Below are 27,147 nucleotides of genomic sequence, written 5' to 3' on the forward strand. Positions count from 1 at the left end.
AAAATGAATTAGCCCTTGACCTAGATGGCAAGGACAACTAGGTTCTGAAAGAAAATCAAGGCTTGAAGTTCAGTGCTCACATGACACTCCAGACAGGCAGGAGGGAATACTGATAATACATAACAATCATCTCTATCAAAAGTTGCATAAAGTCTTCCTGATGATGGAAAAAAGTAACAAAATTAGCAACTAAGGACAACTAGCCCATGCAAGCCAGACTACTATCCAAGGAGCTTGTATGGTCAAGGCAGGATAAGCAAAGGCCTCAGGTTTCCACAGAATGATCTACAGTAAAATTTGTGACGCAAAAGTCGAGGTGGGAGCATGAGGTGGGATATGGATCTATGTATGTTTTTTCTTACAGTGTAAGGACACCACATTCACATTTTCTAGAAAAAGGAACATTTGGGCAATTCTCACCCAGTGTACTGTGCGTACACTTTTTTCATCTTGCAGAACTCAGTTTTGGGAATCACCTGGTGCAGTGAGAATGAAAGCTTTCCAGCCTTATAAGTCCTGCATCAAGCTATCGCTGCAGGTAGGCGTGGACTACAGAGCAAGAGCAAGCTGAGGACCACCAGGGCCCAGGTGGTCTCCTCTCGCATCGCATAGAAATGCTGCCAGTTTGGTTGGGAAAAGCAGCTCAGAAATTCAGGTTCTACAGAACTGCTCCCAGTGCAGGACTTCATCCCAAGAGCTCAGTGTTATTCTTCGTGGTTAGAGCTCTTTATGTGTTCCATGTGAACGTGCTTTTCCAAAACCAAATCCAGTAGTTATAATAAAATTAAAAAAAAATGTGCAGCAAGCAGTAGATTCACTTCTAGCGCAATCCCTGCCCTCCACAAGGCTATGAGCAAACCACTTCAGGGCTCTCACACGACAAGCCACTTAATTTGGAGCTGTAGGAATCGGGGGAGAAAAGAGCAGGGATTGTAGTTACACCTAATTCATACCGACTGGAGCAAGCTTCACATCAGTCTCTGAGACAGCTACTCAGACTCCTTTACCACAGCCTCAAATAACAGCATAAGTTTGCCATCCGAGATGGAAGATGGAGATAAATGCTAATCCTAGACATACATACAGCAGTTGGGGAGGGGGCGAGAAGGGAAGGAAAAAGAAGAAAAAAGGAGGAAAAATAATGAGATTCCTAGGAGCACCTCAAACTATGGAAATTACTCTCCAAATGCTTGGGGAGAAATAAAGGAGTAGATGTTATAATTGATCTAGAAAAATATTTCTTCTAGAAAGAAGAAATTTATCCAGTCATTATGCATTATCTGATTTTTCCTTAATGTAAACTCACTTGGTTACTCATCAGAAACAAAACACAAAAACACAATGCATCCATTAAATGGCCAAACGCACACAAGCAACACAGAAACTGCAATCTGTCCCAAGACCCACACCTTCCACAAAAGCCTTTAATATCACTTGGAAAAACGTTTGTTGGTTTTGGCCAAAAGACTTTACAAAGGCTTCTGAAAGATTGCGGAGAAAAAGTTCATTTCTTTATCCTAATCTGAATCTAAACAGCACTAGACACGCTCTGAACCGGCAGCAATGGCCATTAATCAAGCTGCCCACATAGTTAGTCAGTAACGCTCAATTCTCCCCAGAAACCTAATGGAAGTCACTACACTGTTGCAACGCAACTTGCTTCATCTCTCTGATTGCCTTTTTCCGTTCTGCAAGGAACAGCAGTGCAGAACCTTGCACAGCTGTCTTTTAAGTTGTTTCATAGAAGCAGGGCTGTGAGATCCTATCTCAGGGCATCACGCAGCATGTTACAGAGAGGCAGTTGGCTGTCTCTGCTTGCATGATGATGGCATAGAAACCCCTTCAAAAGACTTGACTACCTGTTACACTTGTCATTTCTTTCTCCGTGTCCCTCTATCTTGTTGTTTAACTGACTCAAATGGAAACAGAGCCAAGATTTCCCTGGTTTTAACAGGAGGTAGGCTGGCACAACTGTTCAGTATTTCAAGCATTTGTCTGGATAGCCTTACCACACCTCTGTATCTCCCATTAAGATGCAGATGTCTCCACTTCTTATGACACCTAGTTACTGGCAGAATTTTTCTATTAAATATTTACAAGTGTAATAATGGAGTTACTGACAAAATTAAAACTTCCCACTCCTTTCCCTAGGTCTGTGGGCCTCAAGCCTGCTCATCCTGTCTGTTTCCACTTGAGTAATTTGCTGAACCAAGTTGTCACATCTCTCTCCATCTGATGAAACAAGCAATTTCATTTAATGCCTACAACTGAACAGTAGTCCAAACGCTGTGTGTATTAAGAACATCTCTATATTTAATTTCCTTGAAGACTGCTGCTTCATTCTGTCTCGTTATAACTTGCAGAATTAAATTCTGGCATCATATGCAGCTGGCTTTTTACTATGCTCTGTTCCCTTAAATGATAAATTATGTACTTTATGTAAATGTAAGAACAATTAAAAAAAACTCACAAACTCAGAGTGACCTTTCCCAAGAGGTACTGAGATGCAACATATCTCCTTCTGGCCTTAACCCGTTGGTTTCTTCATAGCCCCGAGAGGCCTATGGTTAACCCCCACAATGCTGCTTAAATTAAAATGCACATTCTTTGGTACTACTCAGGTGTAAGGCTATGCTTGAAAAGCAATCCAGTTTGCTGTTTCTAACCACAATAAATTAAGGAGAAAATCTGTGGGGTAGAGGACCTAGACTCTATTAGATATGAACAGAAAGCAGAAACAAAATTAAAACAGTCATGGAGCAAAAAAGACACTGATCTCACCTTAGCAGTACAACATGGTCTGACAAGAAGGCTCCCACAGTCATATCTGAAATGTTTGTAATTTTAGACAATTACAAGAGAGACAGTGAATTCAGTTCTCACAAGTCAGATGGTAAATAACAAAGCATGCATAAAAAAAAAAAAAAAAAGCATTTTCCTGGCTTAAATCAGCCAGCTGGTCCCTTATTACATCCAAAGCATTATAATTATAGGATTAGGTCTGCAATGATACTTCACTTCTACCTCAGAATTTATTAATATTGTTATTATTACTAGATTTTTGTAAGTTCATCATCGTGACTGAGCAGCTTCCAAGCAACTTACAACCTTGGCAGGATACTAAGCACTCCCTACTTTAATACCTCAGTTCATTGTCATGACTGCCCAAATCCTTGTATTAAGAAATCAGCTCAAACTTTTATCAGGAGCTTTAAATAACAGAGGGAGAAGGTAGGAACACATCGATCTTCAACACCCTCCTGCAGCTGTAGGAACTAGCAATCTGGAAACTACCAGTTCTACTGCTCTCCAGCCTGTTGCTGTGGGGTAGCACACATACCTGGATAACCATTGCCATCCATATCAACTCCCCCCGATATGGACTGCCCAAACATCCGCAGCATTGGATTTATCGTCTGCCCAGACAGCTTCTGCAGTGGAAAACACACCAAGTGAAATCACTCACAGTAACATAAAGATGACTCCGAAAAAAAAAGAAAAACCTTGGAGCCTGATTTTCATGGGCTGGGAGTGCCACACATCTGCAGGAAGGCTGCTAACTGCAGGAAGCCCTTCTGCTCAGGGCTAGAAGAGGCCAGCATTGGCTTACACCCAAACACACACCTGCATCACAACCCTCATGCAGACCCAAGACAAATAAAGAGTACATCAAACATATTTCATGGGGGAAGGGAGGAAATTCAACTGGGCCCCCGAGATTTTCCTTTTTGTTGTTGGTTTTTTTTTTTCATTACTTTCATTTATGTAAATAAAAGTTTGAAGCAGCATCTTCACAAAATTAATTATTAAGAGAAACAGAAAATCCTGTGCGACCATTTCTTTTCACAAAGTTTGCTAGCATACTCCAAGTCAAAATGATGAATTTTCATTCCACTTGGAAATTCTGTTTTTCATCAACTATTATGCAGTATTTTGTGTCAGTTTAGAATCTGTGTCTTATTTCTGCCTCCCCAATGCAGAGATTAGCTTCTAACATCATTTCTTTCTTTTAATTACTAACAAAAAACTTTCTCTAAACAGCTTGAATTGTAAATGCCTTTGTCTAAAGCGAATTAATACATCAAAATCTCTTTCTCTATGGCAATCTGATGTCTCACAGCTCTCATTCATTATGCTGAGCCTCCAACGCAAGACCTGAACTCAAAGCAGCATCTGACTGTAGAAGCTGCAGACAGCAGAGACCTATCCCACCAAGTGGCTGTGAGGCTGTTGGTGGTGCTTCACAGCTTGGGACATGTGGCCAATGGGCTCTTCCTGGCCCACCCACAAAAGGGCACAATATTTGACAAAAGGTCAGACAGGAACTTTGTGGAAAAAAGGAAGTCAAGTTGAGGGAAAGAAAGACATTCTGGCATCCACATCCTGACAGCCGGCTTAAAGGGATCCCAGTGCTCTGTCACGTACAGATCTCCCAGGTCTCCCACCCATGGGTGGATAAGGCAACTAGAGTGCACTTCCTCCCCACATTACATCAGATTCTGGGGTGGGAGTTCCTAGTTAGTGTGGTAAATCCTCTCTACACGCATCCCAGCAGCCATCTGCAAGCTGTTATGGTACAGAAGGCAGAAGTATAATGCTGCCCTGCTGTTAAGCTCCATGAATGGAAATGGCAGGTCACAAGGCCAATTGAGCTGCTTCTGCTCAAAGCCACCTCTCAAAGTGCTGTGGTGACAGAAGGCAGCACCGATGATGAGCAGTCTGAATGAAGAAAGGTGGGGGAAAAGCTTACAAAAAGAAATGAGTGAAAATGCATACTCTGCAGCCACCACCACACATCTCTCTTGGCTGATTTAATAAAGGAAATCCAGCACATTAAGACGGCTCAGGGGTACAGTAATAAGATACAAAGCCTTTCACCTTTGGGTTCAAATCCAGGGCAGGTGGGTAAAAAGCTGAAGCTGTTACACAGTTTTTGGGGTTGCACGCGGGAAATGAATTGGTGGTGTGTCAGTCCTGGAAAATGGCACAAAAATAGTGCCCTCTCAGAGAAACAGCATCAAGGCACCCTGCCACCTTCTGCAGCTGGGCTCTGTCCCTCCAGGGCAAGGAGAGGGGCACATGATGTGTCTGCAGCCTTTGCTGCTCCAATGAGGAGGGAGAGATAGCAAGGAGAATGTTTTCCTTATCACCCTGCTGATTTGGTCTCTTCCAAAAATGTTGAATTTCCCTATGAATGACGCCCCCCAAAAAACCCCAAAACACAAATCAAGTCCCTGATCCTCTTCAGCAAGAGCTGGAATGCCCCATCCTTTGAATAGCCTAAGAAGAAACCCACAACAAGCGGCTCTCAGCAAGAAATGGGCAGAGTCCTCCAAATGCCACAAATTAGTGCATTTTTAAGTATCCATAAAGAAGCATTCAACTTCCTTCTTGTAAAAGCAGCGCATGACATATACATGCTAAAAGGAAGAAGGACTGAACTTTGATGGTCTGTTAGAAAACCCTCCAATATAACCACTAAACTCTTCTATTTCTGCTTAAACTGATTTACTGTGAAGGAACCCACCCAACAACAAAACAAAACAGCCAGAACTTCAAACACATGGACAAAGGGAGGGAAGATTTAGGCTCTGGGAAAAAATAAATGTGCTAGAGACTAGGGGACACGCTGAGCAGCGTGAGCATAAAATTTATCTTCTCTACTGTCTGGTTGCAGTAGCTGCATTGCAGTGTCATCTCTGCAGAAGATGCAATAGCATATCCCAGCCTAGCTTTAACTTCCTAATAGTGGCCGGAAAGATGGTACGCATAATCCACCGTTGTCTTACGTTCTCATATCCAAAGTAGAAAGTCAACAAGCTCTGTAAAGGCAATTCTAGGGAGAACAATAGAAAACTTAGGACCTCTTCCTTCTCGCGAAGTCTGTCTTTGTGGGAAGAAAGCACAACCTCCTGACTCTCACTGGCCTTTCCATAATTTGTATATGCTCGATCTCTACTAAATTTTCACTTTAAACATAACTATTACTTCTAAAAACTGATACTGAATTCCCAAGACTTCATCTGCTTCAAGCAGGAAGCCACAAGAAGAAAGAATGTAACAAATGACAGTGAAAAATATCTCCTGACTAACATTATTTTACCTTACAGCATAGATATGGACAAACCTTGGGAGCAGCTAGCTTCAAACTGGGACTGAGAAAACAATGCAGAATTGCATGAGGCTACCTATAAAGTGACCCCTAAGCATAGTTTATTTCTACAGGTCCCTGGAAAAAGACTTCAGGCAGATACTGTAAAATACAGCAGGTGTCACGTACCATAGAGTACTGAGGTACAATCCCGTTGGCGTCCCCATGATAAATATACACTGCTCCTATGTAGTTATCCTCCTTAGGTGCCCCAATAGCAACATCTGTAAAACAGTTCAGAATATAAATATTCCATCTCCGCGCAGAGGGAGAATACCCCCATCACTTGTGATGACAACCTGTGACAATACCAGGTTAGCCTTAATGGTACAGCATGCCCTGAGTGGCCTGGAAGAAATAAATCCAGGCGTACAGAGAGCAGGTCAGTCTCCAGTTCTTAATATGTGCTGCCAAAAGTAAGGCACTGGCACCAACACTTTGCTCTCATCTATTGTTATCAAGTACAACCAGATGCCAAGGACTTCAGCAGGCAAATCCTATGCAAGCATCTCATCTTCAGCGTGAGCCCAGGGAGGAGATCAGCAGTGCTACCAGACCCACTGACATCTCTCGGGAAAAGGCACCAACCTGGGAACCCATCATCATCGATATCACCAAGGGCGGCTATGCTCTCCCCGAAGTGCGCGTTGTAGGCCCCATCACCATTCAGGACAAGCTGCTCATCCAGTACACCCTAGTAAAGAGGAAATAAAGCAGCCTCAGGGGAATGCTGCCACAGGAAGAAACAGAGCAGAGCTGTGGAATGGCCATCGCCCTCACTGCCAAGGCGTCCCCTTTCAGCGTAGATCAGCTGGGTGCTAAAAACTGAAAGGGTTAATAATAAAACCAAAAAATAGTGCACAAATGATAAAAACAAAACTCCAAGTTAACTAAATGGTAAGTCTAAATGATATAACTAAATGCAGTCACAGGGCTTACTGAGCTCGTGAAGAATGTAACAGCTCAGACCTTGCTCCACTGGCAGACTACATCTAAGGAGTAAAATCCTTATTTCAGGCTTACTCAGCTAAACCTCAGCGAATTAAAGAGAGTTCTTCCTTAAGCAGAGAACACTTGGGCAACTGGATTTGAAAATTTTTCAAGTATTGGATGGAAGGATTAAAGCACTCTCCCCAAAAAGCTTTCTGAATTGAAGAATAAGGAAAAAGCTTTAATGAAATAAAGAGACAGAAAAAACTTCACAATAAATCAGCTTTGTACTAATATGTCATGAGAAGCCTTATATGGATCTGGTATTTCTTGCCCACCCACTTTCTGGTCACATACCTAAGCCTCAGTTTTTTTGCAGTCCTCCCTCAAGGGGAAAGGAACATTTCCACAAGAAAACAAAATTTAGTTACACAATCCAAATATGTACCCCCCTCAAGGGTGGGGTTTTTTTTGTTGTTGTTGTTTTTGCTCCCTTTGTGAATGAGGGTAAACTGCCCTGTGGAACATGTAATAAAATCTTTTTCTTGGCTGCAGGGAGTTGCTGACTTGAAGAAAATCCCACATAATGAAATTGAAACACAAGAGAAGAGACATGCAGGCCTGTATATGCAACTCATTTCTCTGCAGTCCTCATAAGAAAGGGAAAAATGTAAGTAAACTATACCCAGCATCGCTATGCATGCTTGTACTGTAACGCAGTTCTCTCATTCACTGCAATGACCTCTTAAGCACTGGTGCTACAGAATGAACTGCAAGCTTTAAATGACCATACCCCAAAAGAAAGCCCACAGTCCTGCAAGCCACTACTCCTTCAAGCAGTTCTTGCAGAAGGAGTTTTATTATTTAACTTTTATCTTTTATAAAACTGAATCCATGTATGCTCTCACTGTAAGCAAGAAATATTAGGTATTAATTGGCTCAGCATTAGGGACTTATTCTGCTGGATGACCTAGAAGCCACACTGCAATGTACAGGTTGGACAACCTGGGGATCAAACTGAAAAAGTAAAGCTCATTTAAAGGAGAAGCACTAACAGAAAATAATATTACATCAAAGACAACTCTGAAGTCTCTCAAAAGCTTCTGATAAGACTTGTGGTGAGTACTACGTCTAGCACAAACAAACCCCATACTTTAGAGTTCTTAAAATTCTGTTGAAGCAAATCGATTAAGTTTTAGTATGTAACAACTCCTCCTCTGAGACAGCAGGTTTTGGACCTGAATATTACTTGCACAATAATTAAGTACTCATTGTTTTCCTATAACTAGAACATAATAATGATGTTGCTTTGGTGATAAAGTTCAGACATTTCCAAGACTGCTGCTGGCACATGAGAAATCCAACAGTATCAGCTGGTAAGACCTTCCCACCACAGGTCACAGTGTGAAGATAACATGAATTCAGTTTCTGCTTTCCTTGCACAAGGACTCCTAAATCCTCAGACATTTTTGTTCCCATTTGTAGGCCCCAGTGACCACCCAAAACACAAAGTAAAGCTCAGTCAAAGCAGCTGACTTCACTTGGTTTTGGCATTGAAATCATGTACAGCCACAAGTGCCACGAAGTTTCAACATAAAACCAGAAACTTTCCCAGACCTCCTTGAAAGATTCACAACTCTGTGATGAATGTGGGCTGGTCTCTGGGAAACCAGGATACCAGATGAGTTTTCCATGACTGCATGCTAGAGACATCAAGTTTCAGCATGCAGTGCCGGAGGGGACATTAGCGTTACTCTGCCCGGACCCACACCCATAAAATCCTTTACCAAGTAACTCCTGGACATACTCACGTTTCCTCTGTTGATATAGACTGTGACTTGACCCTCATCTCTGATCTCAGAAAACATAGGTGCTCCGACCAGCAGGTCTGACAGCCCGTCAGAATTCAGATCAACTGCACATAAGGAGGAGCCAAAGTAAGAGCCCATCTGTAACCAAGCCGAGTCACAACAAAGCATTCAGTATCTGCCCACACACAGGAGGAAATTATTTAGGCGTGTTTTTTGTTTTTTTGATTTTAATTTCAAATGATGACCTGCTGCTTTACCACTCACAAGTGCTCCTACAGAGAAAGCCTAGAGGATACTTGGGGAAAACTGGCAAGAATTTAACACTTTACGGTAACATAGCATCACCTTGCATGCTCTATCAGGAAAATATACTTCTCTTTATTTTTTACCCTGGCATGTGGCCTTCCTAGCCTAGCTTTCACTGGTCAAGTGCTTAAAACCAGCAATAGGGTGAAATAAGTTTCCTAAACCAATACCTTAGTAGTGATCATTCACACCTAGTACTAGACTTCCTGAAGAGCTGAACTTCTACACAGCAAATAGTCTGACAATAGTGTAAAAAAAAAAAAAATAGAAAAAAAAAGAGAAGAAGCAAAAAGAAAAGAAACAGAAAAAAGAGGGGAAAGGCCGATGAAAAGAGGCATCTGAAATTACCCCTCATCTGTGGAATATTTCCCCCTGCTCTGCTTAAATCAGTCACCTTTAATTAGCAGCACTGGCTGCGGGTTTTGCTTATAGCCTTTTCTCTCACATACAGATAGGTGAATTGACACAGAAAGATAACTGTCAATAAAAAGTTTTCAGTTGATACAGAGAAAATAAGTCAGTTTCCATCTCTAATTATTCTTGCTTGATAAAACTAAAGTGCTTAAGTTTAAGAAATTCATTAATTTCATTATATCATTTTTGATACAGGTGAATATGAAATGCTAACAATCTTCCAGCCAGTGCCAACATCATGAATCTGAAAGCACACACAATGCAAAACAACAGCAAGAATGATATTCTGCTCTTATTTCATACACTTCTCCTAAGGTACCACAAGGCATACTCTTTGAGATCAGCTAAATAACATAGTCACTAAATTAAAAGCAACTTCTGAAGGAAAACTTAAAAGATATCACTTCATCTTTGAACTTGAGAGCTGTTAACGTAGCAGGAAAAATTGAGGTTACAAAAATAATTACTTATATTAAAAAGAATGCAGTTCTTCTATGTTCTCATGTTCCTATGTCCTAAACCCACAGCCTTCATATCTGATAGTTTCTGAGGCATAAGCCAGAGCTACGAGGCACAACAGGAGATGGGCAGCAGCAACTCCACCCTTTATAGTCTGTAAGATTTAAAAGCTGCTGTACATATATAGTGGGGTGAGTTAAGGATAGAGCTTCAGTTTGTAAGTCAGATTTCTGTGTTTGTGTGGGTTTAAGGTCAGACCTCAAACATCATTTGATTCCAGCTATTTTGTAGTTTAAGTTCCCTTGTGGATTTTTTATTTGTTTATTTTTTTTTAATCCGCTAAGGTTTTTAAACAAATTTCTCATGGGCAAGGAGTGAAACTTCTGAAAAGCATTTCACTATGTATTTAGACAGTTTTCAGGGGAAGGCTATTATTTACTTAACTGCAATGTGGCATGTCTGCAATGGGGGTGAGTTCATAGTGCTGTGAGAACCTGATGTTTGTGCACTTAACATCTGTAACACGACACTGTCTTTTCTTTTTTCCTCTCTGCATCTCATTTCCCTGTTCAGCCTCCCACAGAAAAAAAAAAAAAAAAAAAAAAAGGGAAGGAAGAAACTGCCCGCTGTTAATGTCGGTCCAACAGGAATGCCAGAACAATGAACCTTCACACCACTGGGAAGGACACAGCATTTGGTGAGAGTTTATTTCCAATCGTTGCTCACGTCTGGTTATATTTCAGTCAGAAAATAGGGAAAGGGTGATTTAAGATGGTCTTCTCTTAAAATACAATTTTCATTCTGATTTTACAGAATTTGTAGAAAACATACTACTGGGGAATAAGGCGATGACAGCCTAGAAGTACTTGAAGGATGTAAATACTTGATAAGTTAAGAATAATACTATTTAACTGAAAAAGGAAAGTTTTGGCTGAGACCTAGAAAATTCCTGATAGCTCTGTTTATTAGGCTGAGGAATAGTTCTCTGGGAGCACATCCTTAGGGACATTTAAAAGTTAACAAGGATAAAACTGAACAGGAAGCAATTAAACACAGGAGATGCCCTCGATGAACTGGGAGGGCTTTTCCTTTCAAGATGCTGGCAATTCTGCTACAGTGTAGAGAAAGACAAATTTTGGAGACTCTTAAACACAAGTTTCAGCATCCACCCACATATCCTTGCAGTTTTTACCTATTCCAGGAATGCTTTTGAAGACTGCAAAAGTGCTTCAGTGGGGGAAAAAAATAAAATGAAACATGCTAATACTTCCAACTTGATACAGTCAAATGCTTGAAATCTTTCTGAGGGTGGAAAGTCTTTCCAGAGTCAGACATCACCAGCAACTTTTTTGTTCTCAACAGTATTCGCTACATTTCTAATGAGGAGCAGAGAGATCAGCTCTAAGGCACTAATATTAAAAGCAATACTCAAGACCAATTAATGGCAGAGAGCAGAAAAATCAATGCCTCTATGAAGAAATGAAGCTGCTCCTTCACAAAACAGCATAATTCTCATGTCACTGCCATGTCTCACAGGCACAGTGAAAAACAGCGTGGGGCTTTGTGTGATAAACCAAGCTCCAGGCTAACCAGAGCCACCAGTAACATCCAGCCAGAGGAAATCTCTCCCTCTGGGCTGTCACGCCTCAGAAAGCAAAAGCAGAAGCTGTTGCTACATTTGTGTGAAGCTAAAGAAAACCACGAGTACAATTTTCAGCAAGACACTCGATTTCACTTCCATGGTCATTGAACAGATATTGCAGTCACCACCACTACGCAAGAAAGAGAATACACCTGGTCTGTACAGGTTTACGTGTTCAGGAAGGATGAGGAAAAACAGCATTTGCTTGAAAACTCATGAAGCGGTGAATTGAAAGTGATGCTCTGAGATTTCTCCCCTCCTCCACCCTCACAAGAAAACATACAAATGTAAAAGCTCACCTTTTTTCCTGATGCCTGAAAAATTTTTACTAAAGAGCCTGATCGTCTGTCTGTTCTGAAAATATAAACCTGAAAGGTGAAAAAAGAAAAAGGTTAACCAATACTAAAATACAAGCACATAGTGGTACGCGACTGATGCTTTCTCAGTGTGTTTGCATCGTGATCACAACCACAGCTACTGTCAAGATCCAATTTCAAGACAATTTATTACTCAGTCTTCTTTTAAAAGACAAAGTATTGACTTCTCCACTTTCCTGAGGAATCACAGGCCTCCTCTCATGAGAGACGCTCGAACAGTATCTTGTCACTTACTTTTTTGTGAGCACATGAGTACGTGCACACGCGAGTATTTAAAGGCATGCCACAAAGAAACACTCCATGTCACAAACAAGACACATTTGCAGACTGCTAGGGAACAAACAGGGCAAAGTGCTGAGAAGGCATGAGACTGTTCCCCTTCCCCTGCCCAGCCTTCCTTTCCCTGGGACAAGTGCCTGCACGTACATCATTGTGAACTTCACAGTGTAAGAGTAGAAATCCCAGCAGGACCACTCAGTGCATTTGCACTGCTTCTGCCTGAACGGATCTGTAAATCACAAAGCTTCTTGAACACAGTCCACTTGTTGCTCATTTCTGTAGAAGAAACTGCTTAACCAGGAACATTCAGGGATAGAAGTATTAACACAGGTCCAATCTTAAATCTTCTACCAAGAAATTTAAGACCTAAAGCACATGGCTTGTAGGAAGGGACTCCCTTCAGCAGAAAGGCTAGCTCAGACAGCGTTTGAGGCTCCTCCAGCACTGGATAGGCTCTTTCCCAGCAGGTCATTAGGATGTCTGTGGGATGGAGGATTTCTTACTTCCAAGGCCATGCAGCACAGCCAAGCACTTGACATATTTGAATATGTGGTGAGTGAATAGGTGGTGAGACAGGAGAGTTCAAAGCCATTCTCAACTGAGAACACAGCACGCATTTACTGCAGACAGTTGCTCTAGAAATAAAGGACTCCCCAGTTTTTGCAGCAGCAAGTTCAGCAGCAAGTACGTGGTGCCAGGTGTCACAGCTCCAAACCCAGTTTTACTAATGACACTCCCAGTGCCATTTGGGAAATGACTCCATCCCACTAAGTGTCTTGGCTTCCTCCTCAATGGAAAGGGTGTGACAATGGTAATCACTTTCTCTCAGGAAAGTGGCAAGGATTAGCTCATTAAGGAGTGTGGAAAGCACAACAGGACTGCTCAGCATAACGCTCTGTATTCAACACCTCTTACTGCTTCCCTCCTCATTCGCTTCTGCTACCCACATCCCATGCAAAGGAAAGTAACAGAAGCCCTTGTAACCAGAGCAACAGTCGTTAACCTACAGAGCCAGCTGCCTTCTCATGGATCTCATGTTAGCAGCTGGGTTTTTTTTTCCTCTTCCTTGTACAGAATTTAAATCTGCTCCTCCAGTGAGATGCACTGGAGCAGTTGCAACAGAACACCTGGGATAAAGAAACTATGGCTTTCCTGAGAACATCTTCTCAATAGCAACCAAACTGCTACTATATCCCCTATGTCCTAGGTGTGCCAGATAAGGTGTATGCACCAAGTTCATCCTCTACTTTTATTTCATTTTCCCTGTTTTCTCAGCTACTCTTGGGACACTGTTACTGCCAAAAACAATCTGTCTAAGCCAAGGGATAGTGTTCCTGCTAATGGACACCTCCCACTCCTTATTGTTACAACTCAGCTACTGCTGATGCCTCTATAGAACAGAAGAGGGAAGAAGATGGAAAGACAGGACATCTCTGCTGAAACACATGGTGGCAGTAGGCCCCCAAAGGACCTTAAAGAAAGTCTGGGGAAAGCGGATCCTTTGCATCCCTCCCTCCCTCTCCCTAATCCTTCTCCTCCACCTTTGGTTCAGAAGCACTACTGGGGTCCCGGCACAACCTTACCCTACTCCCTGCAGCAGCCAGGTGTCCTGCACAGGAATTGCAGGCACAGCTCCACCTGGCCATTCACATGCTTACATCTTTGAGATTGTGCACACATGTATATCTACAGGAAAACTTTTTTATTTTTTCCTTCTCAAGAGCCTGTCACCAAGATTTCTGAATACAGCAGAAACCAATAAGCCAACCTACTAAAGAGACATCAAAAAGGCAAGTAAATGGTATTTCATGCTATTAGAGGCTATCCTGAAGAAAACATGGAACCAATCTGCATCCAGAGCACTGTCAAATGTCTGAAGAAAGCAAGAAGTCAGGACAAAGACTCTTTTCCAAGTTTTCTCATTTCTGAGCAAGGTTTAAGTGATGTCTATGCATTAGAAATCCTAAACACAAGCGGTGTGAAAGAAATGGTGCCAGCATCTCATTAATATAACTATTTAAAGGGTTGAGTGGAAGAGAAAGAAAAGAGGGAGGAGGGATGTTAAGCATCAGAGAGGACAGGTAGAGAAAATTTCATGACTTCACCAAACTACCTCACCTCTTCCTTGCACAGTGTTCCTAAACTGCTCCGTAGACAAAAATCTCCTTGCTTCTCTGATAAGTGGGAACTGTGACAAGACTACTCAGTTTGCCCAGTTAAATCTGACCATATTACTGTTGGACAAAAAGCCACACCTTTCCAATGCCTCCATCCTGGGGAGCTCCTCCCACAACATCCGTGGTAGTTGGCTGAGAGAAATGGCCTGCTGTCACTGCGTATCCTAAATGGGAGAGGAGAGAATAAAGATAAATAAAAAAAAAGAAAAAAGCGCAAAAGGAAAAAGACTGAGAAACAGGTGAGCCATCTGGGTCGTCCTCATCAGGTTTCACCGCTACTCTTGAACCATACCTCACAGCATTACAAAAACAATTTGTGCAGGATACACCAATATTCGGTTCCAGAGCACAAGGCAACAGGAAATGGCAGTACAGCCTCCGATATTCTTTCAAAAGTCAACAGAAAAAAAAAAAGATGTAGGTACAGTCAGCAAAAAACCTGCAGAAGGGCATGCAAAACACTTACAGGGAACGGTCTGAAAACCATAAGGCTCAAAAGGAAGGTAGTAAAACAGGAGCATAAAGACAGAAAAAAAACAGAACAAGGGGAGCACAACACTGCAGGGAAGCATCGTATCAGGGAGAGACAATCCCACATCAGCCAGACAGAAGTCTCCTCCTTTAGTTAAAATCACTGCCCAGAAAAAGTCAGGAAAATTACATACGTGCCTTTTTGGTGGAAAGGAGAGCAGAGGACAGTAGACAAAAAGGTCAGAAAAGTTTATGGCTTAAAAAAGCTTCTGTATATTAAAGACTAAAAAAGGGAGGATAGATAAAAGAGTGCATTTGACAGGAGATCAAAGATTTGATCTTATCTGTTACATTAAAATGATATATAATAACCAAAGAAGAGTGAAGTACTTTCCTTCTAAGGTTGTCTTGCATTTGACTTGATCTTCTGCTGTAAATTATGAGGTTCTTCTCTGCATTGTAAACATTATAATTCCTGTCTATAGGTGGCAAAGTCTATGTATGTCCTTAAATATGCACATACACTCCTCATTAAGTTATCTCCAAGCAGCATCTTCCAAGTGGTACTTTTTTTTAAAGACTAAAGGTTAAGGGGAAAAAGAGAGGTCGGCGCGAGTCTTCAGTCAAACATCAAACCATTGACTGAAACGTCTCCTGAGTCTCAGCAGCCCTAGGAATTTGGTGGAAGCCTTTAATTCAGGTATGTTTGGGACCTTAGCTAGTTTTAGAGCAAGTAAAACCAATGGAGTTCACATCAAAGATGTACTCAAACCTATAGCCAATTCTTCCTCCAGTGAGTCACTTATATAGCAATATTTTTGTTCAAATAAATTTATCTCTGCAATATACCTTCTGTAACTATGTTTCACAGACATATAACAGACAGATGTAAGCAGACACCTAATTATGGGGACATAATTATTCCTAATTATTTATGTTTTATGTCCTAACCAATGACATAGTTTTTCTGTCACAGGGCAAAAAGACAAATGCAGGAGGCCCACTACCAATCAATATGCTTCTCATTCCATTTTCTATATTATTAAAAAAAAAAAAACTACAGCAAAGGCTGGAAAGTTTTTTGTTTGTTTTTCAAAAAGGGACTACTTTGGCTGTTTCCTAGATTGCGTTAGTTTCCAGGCAGGTAACACTTTAACTCAAATGTTTTTCTTTTCAAACTTTTCATAAAAGTGCTCTACGCCATCAAAAAAACATCAGCATCAACTTTACAGCACCAAAGCCCTGAACTATGCTGTTCAGCTCATCTACCCTCACAGCAAGCACAGAGAGCTGCTTACCAAGGTAAGTGTAACGCCTGGCTATCACAGCATCATCGTTCAGCTTGTAATACGTGTTGTCAGTGAGATTCAGTACTTTGACTGTTCCTGTCCAGTAATAAGATCCTGGTGCCCCCATGATGACCAGCTCCTGCAACAAGAAGAACAGTAGGATGGGAAAAGAATGAGGGAAAAAATAAGCAATAATCAAAACTGGACAAGAATTTATGTTTTATGCAGTAATGAGGAAGGGTACAAGATATTAACATAAAACACCAATTATAAGCCTATCTATAAGAACCTCCATTCTGCAAGCACGTAGAATATCTTTCTTTTCAAACATAGAGGTCACTGCACGTGTTCTGGAGACATTAAGACTCCCTTTTCTTTGGCTTACTTTTGCTCAGTTGCTTTGCAATTTCAGTAAAAGGCACTTACAAACTGTCAAACTTACCCCTGGTAACACAAAATCACTTATCCACCTGCTGACATTCCCAGCTCCCGTCAAGAAGACCCAAAGTCATGGGTCTGAGTGAAGGTGCAAGACTGGAGAAGGCACAATGATGACATTGCAGATATTTTAAACAGTAGCTGTGACGGAGAAGGTGAGGAAAGCAAAATAAGGTGAACTTCAAGTTGAATCCTACACCCTGAAATTGCTGGCTGAGTACCAAGGAATGATGAAAAAAACACAGAACAATGCTTGATGCTTTGGCTGTGCTGGTCCAGGAAGAGAAGGAGCAGGGCTCTTTAAACAGCCCACTGTAAGAAGCAGACATCTCTAAAGGAAATTAACTGGTTGAAAACAGTGCTTCCAGTTCAATGCTTTCCAGTTCAAGTTCATTCAAACTGAACTTTTCTAGCTCCTGAGCATTCAACCCCTAGAACTCTTTCCCATTGAAGGAGAGTATATGTGACACTACTATTAAGTTTAAAAAAAAGTTTTCCCCAAAAACTTGGAAAAAAACATAAATTCACCTTGCCAAGACTCAGGCTATAACAAGTAAAAATGTCCATGTTTTTCCGGTTATTTAGAGGAGATCAGTAAAGAGAAGGAAGTCTTTCTTTTTCTTTTCCCACTTTCAAATGGGTGAGAAAAGCTTCTTGTTCTGTTTTTCACACATGGAAACCTATATAGGCACATGAACTCAGTTCCAGGAATTTCTTTGTTATTTTTGTCACAACAATTTGAAAGCAAAAATTGAATGGGTATTTTTCAAACTGGCTTTAATTACAGAAGATCACCATCTCACCTGCTGCTGGCAAAATGGTAGACTTTTTTTTTCTTTTCTTGGACAAAGCATTAGCATGAAACACCAATGTGTGACAAAATTAAGACATGAGATAATTATTTTATTTTATTTCCATGCTATGGTCAGAGGGGGATCTTGTTGTTTATAGAGGTAGGACGTAACTATTTTTGTTTTTTGAATTAGAAATTCAGTCAAAAAAGGTACACATTATTGACTACCAAATAATTTTATTTAGAACAAAAAATGAAGGAAGGAGATGAAGATGCTGTGTGTGTTCATGTACCAAAGCATCCAGCAACCTCACAGCAAAGCTCCACTCCTGCAAAGCAGCAGATGTGCCTTTAAATACCCACAACAAAGGATTTAGTGAAGCCTGAAGAGCAGTAAGCCTAAGAAAGTTCTCCAGCCTCAGAGAAGACTGAAGACAGCTGCTGTGCCTGACTGTTCCCTTCAACACAAACCATGGGTGGACTTGTGGCAAATCAATTCCATGCCCCAGATTCTGGGCTGAGTGGCTGCTGTTGCAGGGATTTTAAACAAGGGAATTTCCTAATAAACCTAAGAGACAGGACCACATACTCAGCCAAAGTGCAAGATGTGCTCAGCCACAGCCTTTTTCCTTGGGAGCGGCTGTGTCCTTGAGGTCAAGGGATCACCGACCATCAGGAACAACAAGCATCAGCAGCACTGAATATATGCTAGAAGCTTGCTTGTTTGACCTAAAAAGTGATTTATCTGCATTTCCTGCTCGATCTGGAAGCACTGGAGCCACCACAAGGCCCCAGGCAATGAAAAAGTTCAAAGCTATCTTTTGAACTAGGGGAGTAAAGAGGGATTTAAAGCTTGGGAACAGCAGCAGGCTGGAGAGAATAGAGAAGCCAGGAAACAGCTGCTGCTGTTGAGCATCAAGTTATCAGGCAGTGCCACTGCAGCGCCAGTACCCGCCATTCCGGTTTGCTTGGACATCAGCTTCTGCCAGAGCAGAGAGGACATGCTTACTCCACCTGTATCAGCCCAGACAACAAGCTCTGCAGCCCAGCACATGCACGTTTAGAAGTGAGTGTATACTGGACATGACAGCATCAAGGAGCCTGACACGCACTACAATACTTGTGTGTTTGTTGTTTTTGCTTTTTAAACCTCAAAACATTTCAAAAAACTTCAACACATACATAAGGGAAAAAATTAATCTTTGCCTTAAGTAAAATACGATTGATAAGACTGCTGTCTGGCAAAGAATACAATCCAGTATTTATAACAGCTCTGGATGCTATTTTTTTTTTAAACCACTTTTTTGAAATGAAAAACTGAAGCATAACTGGAAAAAAATGTGTTTCGTACCTTACATATATATGTGTGTGTGCATGTGTATGTTTACGTATTCATACAGATCACAGAATCACAGAATGTCAGGGATTGGAAGGGACCTCGAAAGATCATCTAGTCCAGTGCCCCTGCTGGAGCAGGAACACTGAGATTAGGTCACACAGGAACGTGTCCAGGTGGGTTTTGAATGTCTCCAGAGATGAAGACTCCACAACCTCTCTGGGCAGCCCATTCCAGTGTTCTGTTACCCTGAGATGCACACAGCCATAAGCACACATACTTAAACAAGCCCTTTCAGGGAAAATTGCTTGAGATCACCAACGAAAGAAAACAGCATTAGACACAGAAATATTTTGGTGAAGGTTTTGAAATGGACATAGCAAAAATATTCTCTGAGGTTAACTTTCAGAGTTGCTTCATTCATGCTTGTTCCCTGATCTGTCAAGATGAATTCACCCACATCATGAAGCACTGGATGGACAGGCAGACAGACAGACAGCATGGAAGTGGGAGAATGTTTGCTATGTTACTGCAATTAGGCTTGTAGGACGGCTGCATTTGAAGGCTCCCTTCCCCGGGCACACGTATCAGGAGAGCCCATTCACAGACTTAATTCCCACCTGTAAGTAAGCTCACCTCGGTGAAGAAGCCTGCAATCCCCGCCTGGCATGAGCCATGCTCCTCCCCGTACTTCTTCTTATACTCTGGGCAAGAGAAGGAAAGAAGAACTGTAGTCAGTTGTGGTCATGCTGGCAACAAGGCTGCTACCCCACCTCTGCACAGCGGGCACGTCCCACCTGAGTTTCTGTACCACCCTACACACAGCCTGGAGGCTGCTAAGGGTGGGATGGGGTACCCCACAAGCATCACTGGTGGAGGGATGCTTTGGGACACTGGAGTAAGGGAGACAACAACAAAAACAACTAGAAAAACCCACACTTCTCTTTAAAAAAATACACTAAGCTCAAGGCCTGGAGGAGAAGAAATCACGTTCCACCTGGCAGCTTTTTTTTTCCTGAGCATTGAATTCCAATATTTACCATAATGAGTGCACAGCTACAGTGTATTGCCACTTCCTGCATGTTACGGTATGTTCCAAAAGATTAAAAAAGCTCCAGGAGAAAGAGTAATTCAAGCGCCAAGCAGTCTCTATATAGCGTGGAATTTTTTTTTCCCCTTACAATATTGTTAAGCATTAACAACATTAAACAACATTAAACAACATTAAAATTAACTAAATCATTAAAAAAAATGCACAGAATCATTGAGTAAATGGTCTCTTTGGAACCGAGCAAATTCCTCACAAGCTGCATTTTATCATACTGAAGATCAAAATGAATTAATTATAAACTGCTGCCTTCTCACCACTACTTTATTCTACATAACAACTTATGTAACATGTAGCAGGTAATTATATCTTCTTATGTATAGATATATAAACACATTATATCCTTAAGATCTTAGGAAGATATGTATACTGATATAAATAAAAAATATATATTATACTGTATTATATGTTTTGTAATATATAAATACATTACTATATACATGACTACATTGAGTGAAAGAGAGAAGATCACCACTTACCGTATTTAGTCACTACCTATATTTATTTCTTATAAAAAGAAATTTAAAAAATTAACAACATTCTCTTCCGGCAGTCCTGAGGAAGCTCAGATTCTCAGGGATCTGCAGAAGTTGTGCAGGCTCTCAGGGGGGAAGGACAGCATGCAGAGCACGGGCTCGCCCTGGCAGGCCCCAAGGCCCAGCACAGCTGCCCCAGGCGGATACAAGGTCTGCCAGAGCAGCCTTGTCCCCAGACACACACCTTTTGCAGTGGGAATGTGCAACAGCATGCCCACAGAGTGCCAAAAAATGGGTTCATAGTGCTTTCTATTGGCTGTTCAGACAGCACCAAGGCTCAGGTTTGCTGGCTGCTCACGTACAGTCTCCTACTAAGTCAGGCACTCCTCAACTGGAAAAAAATACTTGTTTGTAGACATGAACACTTTTAATTAAGACCGATGAGAATATGAGGTTTCTCCCTTTGGCATTTCCTGAGAAATACTGCCTGAGTATCCCGAAGGCCATGCTTTCCCTATGGCTGGGTTTCCAGCCTTGCATCGGATACACTGCAGCAAGCAAACTCTGCATATGTCCAAATCAGGCACTTTCACTTCCAACCATGATATTTTTCTTTTACCTGACATGCTGAGGCACAAACTAGATCCTGCCTCTTCCTGAATTCACATTCAAGCTGTGGTATCTCCCAGCCACTGGTAACCCAAGCTCACCCCTGACTCGGGAGGCATCCCCCTGACTGAGTGCGCACCTTGGCAAAAGGTTTACCCAGTGCAGAGTGCTAAGCCTCAACCAGCCACTGCAGCTGAGCCCCACAGATGACTGATGGACTGAAAATGGTGTATTTCCCTATAAACAGTCTCATGCTTGGCTCACAGCTTCTTTATGTATCTCCTTCAATCAATTAATCAATCAAATTTGCTTTAAAATAAAAGAGGGAAATTGCCATAGTATCTACCTATCAAGCAAATAATAATTGCATGCAATGGCTCAGCACAGGATGAAAGAAATAAAACTTCTTTCTTGGGAATTTTTCAGTTTTTTCATATTTCTCCTTCTTTTACAAACAGGCTTTGCAGCACTTTTTCCCAATCCATCCTTCTTCAACTATTTGACCAAGCTTTGTTTACATGGCACCCAGGTTGTGCCTTACATCACACCCTCCACAGCACAAACAAAAGCCTCAAACACAACTGCAGCTCCCTAAGAAACTGGAATTTGGCCACATGCAAGCCCTGAACACCCTCCAAACCATAGCCCCGTGTAACTCAAGCCAACAGAAAGGCTTCCTCTGCAAACGCTTGTGGATGAGTGGCCCAGCTCACACAAGCTGTCCCTTGAATTCAGCTGCAAATACAAACCAAGGGAATGTAAAACTACAGGAGGACAACAGAAGAAAAAGTAACAGCTTCAGCCATAGAACAACTAAGCTATTCAAGGTTGGTGGATCAGCCCAGAGTTTAATCCAGTTGTGTACGACAAACATGTGAGATTATTTCATTTCTTGAGATAAACAGTTTTCCTTCTCATAAAACAACATGTGTACAAAAATTAAACTACTACTCCTATCATGTCAAAAAACTTATTGAACACATTAGCATTGTGTTATTATCCTATATTTTTTCCCACTTTAAAAAGGAGACCAAATTCAGATCTAGGAGTAACTTGAAAACCAACACCCCTACATCACAGAACACAACATAGCTGATTTTCATCAGCAACATACATATTAGAAAAAAGGAACAGAAACACACATGTTATTGTTTTCATTGTCAGGCAATGAAAAAACAGTTCTCCTTCAAATGAACTGAATGGTGACTACATACAATAATGCATTATAAATGGGAACATTTTGATGGTTGAAATGGTTGCCCATGGAAGCGCATACTTAACAGACATCATGGTTTCCTCCATGGTTTTCATGGTTATCTGTGGTGTTCTGTTTTTAAGTCACTTATGGTGCCAGTACTATCTGCTCAAACTAATGGCCATAGATTTCACTTAAATAACTAGTTCTACTGTGGTTGTAACAGCAGACAGTAGGGACTGCAGCATTTCAAGTAAGTGCTGAATTTGGATATAACCACTGCCTCTGTGAACTGAAAACAATACATGAAAATATTTGACTTGAATAAATACTTGATAATACTTCTCACAAAAAAAAAAAAAAAGAATTTACAGAGGAATAAATGTGGCATGACATGCAGCAACAGTGCAAAACAGTGACCATGCTTCCTCCTTATGGTTATCTAGCCTCCACCCTATCACTACATGATCTCAGTGCACCACATATACTGATTTACCTGTTCTCCTAGCACCACTGAGAGAGAAAAAGGCTTTAATCATAGAATCACCAAGGCTGGAAAAGACCTCCAAGATCATCCTGTCCAATCATCCACCTACCACCAATATTTCCCCACTAAACCATGTCCTTTTGTGCAACATTTAAACGTTTCTTGAACACCTCCAGGGATAGTGACTCAACTATCTCCCTGGGCAGGCATTCAAGCATCTGACCTCTCTTCTGAAGAAGAAATTTTTTGTAATATCCAACCTGAACCTCCCCTGGCAAACCTTGACACCATTCCCCCTAGTCCTGCTACTAGTTACATGGGAGAGGAGGCCGACTCCCACCTTGCCACAAGAGCGTCCTCTTCTCCAGACTGAACAATCCCAGTTCCCTCAGCTGCTCCTCAAAAGAGTTGTGCTCCAGACCCTTCACCAGCTTAGTTGCCCTTCTCTAGACACACTTCAGGGCCCCGACAGTACTCAAGGTGTGGCCTCACCAGCGCTCAGTACAGGAGGACGATCACCTCCCTGTTCCTGCTAGCAACACTATTTCTTATACAAACCAGGATGCCTTTCTTGACCACCTTGGCACACTGCTGGTTCATGTTTAGCTGAGCATCAACCAACACCCTGAGGTCCATTTCTTCTACACAGTCTTCCAGCCTCTCTGCTCCAAGCCTGTTGCCTGGGGTTGTTGTGGCCAAAGAGCAGGACCTGGCAATTGGTCTTGTTGAACTTATCAACATTTTGCAAGGGATATCTGAAGCACAGAGCCCCAAATACATCAGATATTAAGGCTATTTGAGCATTTGAAACTCCACTGAAACAGAGTAGAGATCAAAATCATGTTTCAAGAGGATGCCAACGCAGGCAGTCCTTCCCAAGGAGACAGTAGCCCAGTCTGGGTGGACATCATGCTCTTGGACTCTGGCATAATCCTTCCAGCAGAAAACCCACTCCTCTCTTCAGCCCACCTCACTGTCAACTGTACATGGTTCCCCCCACAAGCAGGACTCCTTGCTCACGCAATCAGGGTCACAGCCCAAAGCAGCTCCCCATGTCCTGGATGGTCATATCCCAGCTCCTCTGTGCCCTCCTAGAGCCAGCCTGCCCCTCCCAATCAGCAGATGAGCCCAAAGAGCATAAAAAACAAGACTGCTTCTACCTCCCCTTCACCCCAGTGGTGTCACAGCTGTGATACTTGTCACTCACATCATCATTCATTCGTTAAAGCCACCAGGAAACTGTGCAGATACTGCATCAGCACACAGCTTTTGCACACCTGAATAGCAACATTTGCATGAGGTTTAAATATTGCATGCAGTGAATTCGGTAGTTTCCACATAGCTGCAAGCAATAACTGCTATCATGAACAAATCCTTTGTTTTTGCGCTGCTTTATTGTTCTCACATCTGCCCACAGACCACTGTACACCCCTGATTATGCAGACCACAAGCCACTACACTAACTGCTGTGGCAATGGCTGATAGCAAAACAGTAAGATGAGGCTGAACCTGAGAGAGGTGGTTGCCTCTGTGGTTCTTAATAACTGCTTAAACAAGGGAAAAAAAAAAAAAAAGAGGGTAGTATTTTGTAGCCAGGATGATTTTAGTTTATGAAAGAAGTAAGGCTGACTAAGAAGTAATTGGACAAAATAATCCACAAAAAGGATGAGCTGTCATATGTGATGACTATGAAGACAAATGCCTCTTCTCTGATCAAATCCAAGTCTATAAGCAAACTTCAATATCATAACACAGTGTGAGCTCCACTGTGCAATAAAATCCTTTATCTACCATTTTCACAGATAGAATTAAAATGGACAATTGAAATGCATTGTCATTTGCACCAAGAGCCTCTTTTTCCCCATCTTCCTGTGTTTCACTACACTGGGAAGAAAAAGTAGTAATTTATTTGACCTAGCATTGTGGTATTGGGTTTGCACCATACCACAGGGATATTTTGATGCCTCCCAGAAAACCAAGTGTGGTCTGGATCCTGTGGGCAAACTTTCTCATCCCTGCGGAGGGAAGGCACATGAGGATGTGCTGTTCCCCTTATTTCCCCCAACCACAGGCCCACCAGCTTTCTCTGCCTTCATCACCAGCTCCTACCACAGGACTAGGAAACCATCCCAGCTCTCCCCATGCAGCTGGGCCACCTCTCATCCTGGAAGCAGCCACCTTTCTTCACTGTAAACTGAATGCATCAGGACAATGAAGAGACAGCTACGGAAAAAAAGCAAACAAGAAAGCACTGCTTGGAAGACCATGGTTCCATGCTCCAGCTATACCTCAAAGGACATCCAGCTCAAATAAACCAGATTAGCTCCTACTCAGAAAGACTGCATTTAACTATTAGGCTTGCTGCTGTTCTCATTAGCAATCAATAGCTTCCAGACTTCTGTCAGCCATTTCAGGGAAACTGGACAAGAATAAGATGGATTGAGACCATCGCGTTGTTGCACCATTACCATCCAGTCAGGAAACTTCCATTTCCTCTTTGTCTTTAGTTATACAGCCTGTTTTATGTGAAGGGAAAACATACTGCATGCATTAAGGATGTCTGTCCAGTGGTCAGATTCCTCTCCCCTTCTGGCACAAGACTTCTGTTACACAAGCTAATAATCCCGCTTGAGGTGAGCACACACAAATGTATGGCAACTGATGTGCACTCAGCTGGCCTGTACGCTTTGCCAGTTGGCAAGAGCCAGTTCTAGCTGTGGATCAGACAGCCACGTTAGCCTCTCACAAGGCTTATCACCCTAGATGCACTAATTACAGGCTCCAGTTTTAGAGGCCCTTTGGATGTATTACACACTGCATTTATTGTTCCTATGAAACCCCCAGCTTCTCCCTCTCAGACTGTTTCTCTTAATCCATAGCGTCAGTGGAGGTGAATTTCTTCTCCTTCCAGAAAGCGAAGGATTGCCACAAGATGCGTGGATCACGGCTGACCTCAAACAACTAACCCATCTGTGTGCTGTAACATGGCTATCACTCACACTGGGGATCAGGCTTGTGTTGTTGAAACAAAAGTTCCAGGAGCAAACAAGCACAGTCATCCCTTGTAACACTTCGTGATTTCATGTCTGACAATGGCAGATGGGGGGAAGAGGGATAAGTCAGTCCCAAAACTCTGATTTTCATTCTAGCATGAACTGAAGCTAAGCCAACATTGTACTGCACCAGCCCTGCCAATTTTCCACTGGCTGCTTTGCATACACCAGGCCCACACACTTCTATTTTCTAGCAATTCCTGGCAAATATCCTGTCAGATTAGCAGCCGCTTTACTCTCAAGACATGACGCACAGAAAAACACAAGCAGTTTGTCTCCTCCAGAAACCACCTCCCTGCAACGGCTTCAGACAAGCAGTTTTTAAAGCAAACACCAGAGCGATGACAAAGGCTTGGAGAGAACCCTGGCAGTGTCTCCATGCATGCATGTTGATCACCACAGCTCGTATCAGACTATTTGCACCACATTACCTCAGTGTGAAGCCCAACTTCAGTTTTGCTGACAGGAACGAAGAAGAACGAACAAATACAGCGGGACAGCACTCACAGGAAGGCCTACATGGTTCACTTGTACTCTGCCACAAACCTGCTGGAGTGGATGGTTCAAGAGACTCAAAACCTCTCAAATTTCAAATAATGAATAATTTCAGGGCTGGTAAACTTGTTATACGCAACTGTGTGCCGCTTCCAAGCAGACACAGACACATGCGTTTAAGACAAAAACCTCATCAGTTTGCAGTGAAAACAAATAAGTAAAATCAGAGGTTTTGCCCACAACAAACCATGCTGCACCTTGGCCTCCAAATCCTGCGCTTCCACAAGCTCCTGAAGGCAAGAGGGGAAGGATGACGCCCAGGGCAGGAAGGAGAAACCCAAGATAGTGTTTTCCCCACTGCCTCTTTGGGGGCTGAGAAACCTTAGGAGATCACTTATCTTCTTCCTGAGAGCATACCTATGCCTCTGGTTTAGTTAATTGCTTTTTGGCTGAGGTGATGCTGTCTTCTGAAGTCTTAAGGAAAGGAAACATGATACCAAGATTGCAAATGTACCAGAAAACTGGAAAATTATGATGTTGACAATTGGGATTTACAGTGAAAACAGCAGGGACAGAGACTCATTGTTCAGTGTGCTGGAGCCTTCTTTTGCTATGCCCACATAAATCCAGACCTCTGAACATCCAAACACTTTGCAGAATCTAAAGCACAGAAGTCAGTATAGTGAGCTGCCACAGAAGTTTATGAAATGAATCAAGTATTAAGCAACAGTTTTTCCCCACTCTAGTCCTCTGATAAATCAGAATACAAAACTGAAAATATTTCCATAAGCAAGCTGATTCCCAATTAGTATTCCCAATTCAATCTCTGCTACAGCTAAGCATGAGAGACC

General features: G+C 42.1%; 1 protein-coding gene across 1 annotated transcript in view; it reads right to left on the reverse strand.

Annotated features, from left to right (window-relative positions):
* Positions 1–27,147, reverse strand: part of ITGA9 (integrin subunit alpha 9) — a 218,121-nt gene that overhangs the window by 176,000 nt on the left and 14,974 nt on the right. Inside the window, exons 5-13 of the mRNA XM_021386283.1 lie at positions 19,510–19,577; positions 16,316–16,445; positions 14,625–14,710; positions 12,013–12,081; positions 8,893–9,030; positions 6,740–6,845; positions 6,281–6,375; positions 3,341–3,431; positions 2,782–2,827 (exon numbers count right to left, since the gene is read on the reverse strand). Coding sequence (XP_021241958.1) covers positions 2,782–2,827; positions 3,341–3,431; positions 6,281–6,375; positions 6,740–6,845; positions 8,893–9,030; positions 12,013–12,081; positions 14,625–14,710; positions 16,316–16,445; positions 19,510–19,577 — 829 coding nt within the window. The remainder of the gene's footprint in view (positions 1–2,781; positions 2,828–3,340; positions 3,432–6,280; positions 6,376–6,739; positions 6,846–8,892; positions 9,031–12,012; positions 12,082–14,624; positions 14,711–16,315; positions 16,446–19,509; positions 19,578–27,147) is intronic.

This window comes from Numida meleagris, chromosome 2, assembly GCF_002078875.1.
Source record: "Numida meleagris isolate 19003 breed g44 Domestic line chromosome 2, NumMel1.0, whole genome shotgun sequence".
Lineage (NCBI taxonomy): Eukaryota > Metazoa > Chordata > Aves > Galliformes > Numididae > Numida > Numida meleagris.